Source organism: Indicator indicator, chromosome 2 (assembly GCF_027791375.1).
Source record: "Indicator indicator isolate 239-I01 chromosome 2, UM_Iind_1.1, whole genome shotgun sequence".
In the NCBI taxonomy this organism is placed as follows: Eukaryota; Metazoa; Chordata; class Aves; order Piciformes; family Indicatoridae; genus Indicator; species Indicator indicator.
The window spans coordinates 14,520,075-14,525,126 of NC_072011.1; the positions used below are offsets into that span (position 1 = coordinate 14,520,075).

Here is a 5,052-nt window from a genome sequence, read left to right on the forward strand (position 1 = left end):
TCCGCTGCAGCGGGCACCCACCCAGCTCAAGATGGCCGGGGGCGCCGCACCCGAAGCTCAGAGCCGGGAGGGGGCCGGGTGGGGGCCGGACGGGGCGAGGCCTCGGCACGGGCCGAGTAACCGGCGCCCGCCCCCCGCCCTGCCCCCACCTTCCGCCGCCTGCCCGCCGTTCCTGTGCTGCCTGACGCCGTTCTCGCTGGCGGCGGCACCTCGCGGCGAGAGCAGCCACGGCAGCGGGTGAGTGGCGGAGGCGGCGGGGAGCGGGCCTGGGGCGCCGCTCCGGGGCAGCCGTCCTTCGCTCCGTTCTGGGGAAATGCAGGCGCTGCCCAGGCAGCTGCTCGGGCAGCCTGCCGGGCAGGGGCGGGCGGGCGCGGTTAGGGTTGCGGCTGCGGCTCCCCCCATCCGGGTAGGGCCTGCTTCCTGGTGCGCTCTTGTGCGGGGAGCCGTGGGAGCTCCGAACCTGGCAGAGCGCGAGGGGACGGTGCGGTCTTGCCGGGGGGTCCCTCGGTGGGAAGGGGACCGCCGAGGAGCCATCTTCTCAGGTATCTGCGGTATTTGCGCTATCTGCAGCGAGCGAGGTCGGTGCGGCTGCTTCGCAAAGGTGGATTTCTGCTAATTAACCGTTACATGAATAAGAGAAGTTTATCTCTCGTGCTGCGAACTGAAAAATCTTGCTGATTTCCAGCTATGTATTTGCATCAGAAATATTAAATAGTTGACATACACTTTTGATTGTTGATGTGGCGAGGATTTGACAGTATAATGTAAGTATTTAAGTGTGCTTAACTACATAGAATCCCATCTGCCTTACACAACCACCGTCGTCCAGTCTCGAAATTTTTCCATAATAATGGAGAATTTACTCTGTTTTAATTCTAATCATCGCTATTTAAATTGATAGTGTATGAGTGAAAAGAATTTAATGTGAATTTAAAGAGTTAAAGTAAAAAAGGCTTTAAAGTTAAAAGAACATTTTTAAATAGAAGCTAATTATGCCATTGTAATGACCAGTAATAAAATTTGACAAATTAAGAATGACAAATTGATTTTTGGGTCATATTTTCCTCAGTGGCTTGTACAATGTATTTGATGCTCGGTTGAACATCGGTTGAACCTGAATGTTTGTAGAAACCGTCTAAATCGTCTAAACAATAAAATTGCACGGCCCTGCTACCATGTCCATTTAAGGCAGCTTTTTGCTGAGGTGCTACCACAGCAATGCATCATCCTCTTGCAATCTCATGTGTGAGCCTGTTCATACCCACCTGAGCTGTGGCTTGGCTGAAGCCAATGCTGATACTAAACATTCTCAGTTTTTCATGTTAAAAAGACAGATTTTTGCAAATGAATTTGAAATCTGAAAATTAGCTCATTTTAAATGATTTTTGCCTCTTGGATAAGTCATGAGGGGTCAGGAGGTGAAACTGTGTCACTCTTACCTATTTTTGCTCGTTTAAAAAGGGAGGGGAAGTTTTTATTTTAAGAAGTTTGTGATACATCCAGATGTCAATTTTCTAACTATGGTTACTTACCAGATCTGCACAGAAATCCGAGTTTCTGGAACAATAGAGACGGTCTCAGTGCTCCTGAGCCCCTTTTGGACGGTGCTTAGCTCTAGGAAGTCTCCCTCAACCTTTTGTTCCAGGCTGCATTGTTAGCACCTATGGAAGCTGCGTTTGACTCATTGCTTTGTGGTTCCCAGTTTTTCGTTATTACCTTGACACCAGTTTTTGCTTACAGAGTTTCCTAGCTAAAGATTTCATTGTGTTGATACTGCTTTGCACATCATAGATACCAAAACACTTTTCAGGTGTTTGCAGTTACTAACCGTGAAGGCTTTGTAGCAGAATAGTGGTTTGTGTGACTGTAGTTTTGCCATCTACCTGGTCAAAAGGCATTGGTGCAAGCTGATGAAAATTGTGGTGTTTAACAGGATACACAGCATATATTTGGCAGTGTAGCAGTTCCTTGGGATCACTATAAATGGAAATAATTGTTGACCTTCTTGGTATGCTTGCATTGTTCATATTTGGTTCAGTTCCACTCTCGGTAGCAGGAGTTTAGTAGCTGCTGAGCTGCCTTGTGCCACACGCGTAGGCCTGCTGTAATCAGCTGGATGTCTGCAGTGTGTTGGCAGGATAAGTGGAAAGCTGTTGTGTGATTAAAAAAATCAAATCTATCACATATGCCAGAGAGGAATTTAAAGGATGACTTTCTGTTTTTATTCAGGGCATTCATAGAAAGTTGCAAAGCTCCTGAAGACCTGTAACATTACCAAGATGCTCTGATTCTGTGGCAGCCTAAGCTCATTCTTTCAAACACTCCCTCTTCCCCATCCCAACCACATTTTTCTTATGTTGAGATTAACTCCTTATATTTGTGTTTAGAATGTACTTATCTTGTAGTCTCTGTCCCCTTCCTCACAAATGTGGAGGTGTTGTGGTTCTTTATCAATTCAAGACTGAAATCTCAGGTTATCCTGTAGCCACATGTCTCCAGGCTACTGGAATTTGCAAAGTGCTGCAGCATTCGTGATGTAGTGAGAACGGGCCAAGATGACACAAAGGAGATTCACAGATCTCCTAATAACTTTGTAAAAATGTCTTTTATTTTTTTAGACCACAATGAATGTGGAACATGAAATTAGCCTCTTAGTTGAGGAGATTCGGCGGTTGGGAACCAAGAGTAAGTATTGCAATATCTGTGGTCTTATAGATGTAGTCATATTGTACATACATGTGTGTATGTGACATACACGTCATACAGATGTAGTCATATCAACCTGCAAACTTGGCACATTTAATTAAACAGGCTCAGGTAACCTGAAAACTTGTGTATATATTTAATGTGGGACTATATGGTACTCCCTGTGTCTCATCCTTTAAAGCAGTTCTGTTATGAAGTTAAACATTTAAACCTCTGCATGCCTCAAACTAATCCAGGGGTTGTAAGTGTAGTCTCAACTTCTTACTTAGAGGTAGCTTTTACTCTTAAGGTTGTTATTGAGTATTAAAAATTCTCTTTGCAAATATTTATGCAATTTGTGTGTGTGTGCTACCTGCTCTCATAATTCAGTTCTGATGCAGTTTCATTCAGTTCCATTTTTTTGTCAAAACCTAAACAAATACATACATCTTGTGTTTTGTAGGAACAAGCTAGCCAACCTTACAACGTATTTTTAAATTATTTTGTATGAAAAATGAATTCATATTGCAGGTTTTTCAATGTGTACCTTAAATATTAGGAAGTGGACACTATTTTTGAAAAATGAATTAACAATTATATAAAACTAAATTTCATCCTTACGCTTCAGAGCAGTTCAGTTGCCTGTACTGGTCACAGGTTTTAGAAAGTCATCAGTGAAAACAAACATAGCAAATATGTGGTCGTTAATATGAGCCTCTGGAAAAAAGGGAGGAGTTCAGTCTACTATTTATTGTCAACATTCATGATATGTTCCCCAATAAACTAGGAAACACCATGGGATTTACTTTCAGCATTTTGATGGTGTGGCATTTTGTTTCCCTCGTAATCTCCTGACTGAAGGAAAACCTGCATGTGCTTTCATGTTGTATCTTTGAATTAGATGCTGATGGACGAGTGAGTGTGAAGTTTGGTGTGCTCTTTGCTGATGAAAAGTGTGCAAACCTCTTTGAAGCCCTAGTGGGAACTCTTAAGGCTGCAAAACGACGGAAGATTGTCACTTATAATGGAGAGCTGCTTTTACAAGGTGTTCATGACAACGTTGATATCATGCTGCTACAGGACTGATGAAGTATTTCAGCTATGCATCAATGGAATTGTTTGACACAGTGACTTGCAACATCCTCTGAATAAGGCTGATCATTCTAAAGTGTTCTGTTGTATTTTCTATGGCTTTATAGTCAAAAGGAAACTGTCCTATTTTGAAAAACATTCCCTTTTGTAATTCTTCCTAAATTGGTACTGTATGTGAGTAAGGTAAAATATGCCAATCTCTCTTTTTGAAAAAAAAAACAAAAAACATCTCAGGTATTCTTTTCCAATGTCTGGTGGTTATTGTCAACATATGAAGAAGGAGACTGGTAATTTAATGTTTACAAATCAAAACGTGCCATGCAATTATAAAATAAAAGCACATTCTTAAGTATATGTAATTCTTACTGCCGTCCTTTCTCTTTTTACTTGCAATATGAAATGAAAGCAAAGTGAATTCCTGTAACAAGCATAGTTAACTATGCAGAAAGCATGACCATGAGAGAGAAATAATTTTGCAGCATGATTCAGTTGACGAATGTCTGTCCTTCAGAGTAACCAGGTTATGCACAGAAAGCCACGAATGATGAAAGTACCATATTCACCTCTGGCAGGAGGATACGTTTTCATTTTTCTATTGTCCTCTAGACTTTTGAAGGAAGTGGGGGAAGAGCTTCCTCAATGCACTGTTAACCAGAAAGACTGTACAGCAACTTCATGTTGCAATTATTTTCCTCACAGAAATCATACTTTCTCTAAATCACTCCAGGCAAAAAGGGGGAGGGGAAGAAAAAAACCCCTTTCAATTGTTTACTGATAAGTCTTCTTTGCATGTAAAAATGCTTCCTCAAATAAGGAGAAAGAGTTGGTGCATGAGGAAAGCAGCAGTGGGTAAGCAACCTGCTTACTGCTCTGGGTTTTCACTTTGCAGCTGCAGCTCTTGAAAGTTGTAGGATGGGTGAATTTCCTCTTTACTTAGCTGTCTTTTGCAAATGCATAATGCTTGAAAAGTGTATCCTTATTTCCAGATACAGAAAATGCACACGTGGTCATGGGATCTCTACAAAGCTGTGTAATTCCAGCTGCTGCTCCTTTCATCTTTGTTTGCTCAGCTTCATAAAACAGGAAAGCAACTTAAATCCTGTGTACAAACAGATCTGGGCTGCCTCTGCCTGTGCTGGCCCCGGAATCTGCAGAGCAGGGAAGTGATACACAGAGAAACTTGAGCTGTCTGGGTCTGAGCCAGCTGGAGCAGAGAAGCAAAGCAGGAGCTCAGCACAGCTTACTGTCTCCAGTGTCCTGTGAGTCCAGAGCAGC

The 5,052-nt window shown here is 42.6% G+C and overlaps 1 protein-coding gene across 2 annotated transcripts; it reads left to right on the forward strand.

The window, feature by feature from the left end:
• Positions 1-214: 214 nt before the first annotated feature.
• ABRACL (ABRA C-terminal like) lies at positions 215-4,107 on the forward strand. 2 transcript variants are annotated; one of them, XM_054398421.1, is made up of 3 exons: positions 215-237; positions 2,619-2,685; positions 3,587-4,107. In XM_054398421.1, the coding sequence occupies exons 2-3, from the start codon at positions 2,625-2,627 to the stop codon at positions 3,769-3,771; spliced, it is 246 nt and encodes an 81-aa protein (XP_054254396.1). In that variant the 5' UTR covers positions 215-237; positions 2,619-2,624; the 3' UTR covers positions 3,772-4,107. The 2 variants fall into 2 exon arrangements, with proteins under 2 accessions (XP_054254396.1, XP_054254405.1); XM_054398430.1 differs by lacking the exon at positions 215-237 and adding an exon at positions 510-542.
• Positions 4,108-5,052: the final 945 nt, after the last annotated feature.

Bases quoted from the DNA above. Each gene is read 5' to 3' on its own strand.
- ABRACL (XM_054398421.1), top strand. From the start codon at position 2,625: ATGAATGTGGAACATGAAATTAGCCTCTTAGTTGAGGAGATTCGGCGG. The intron at 2,686-3,586 runs GTAAGTATTGCA...TCTTTGAATTAG, and splicing joins TCGGCGGTTGGGAACCAAGA to ATGCTGATGGACGAGTGAGT.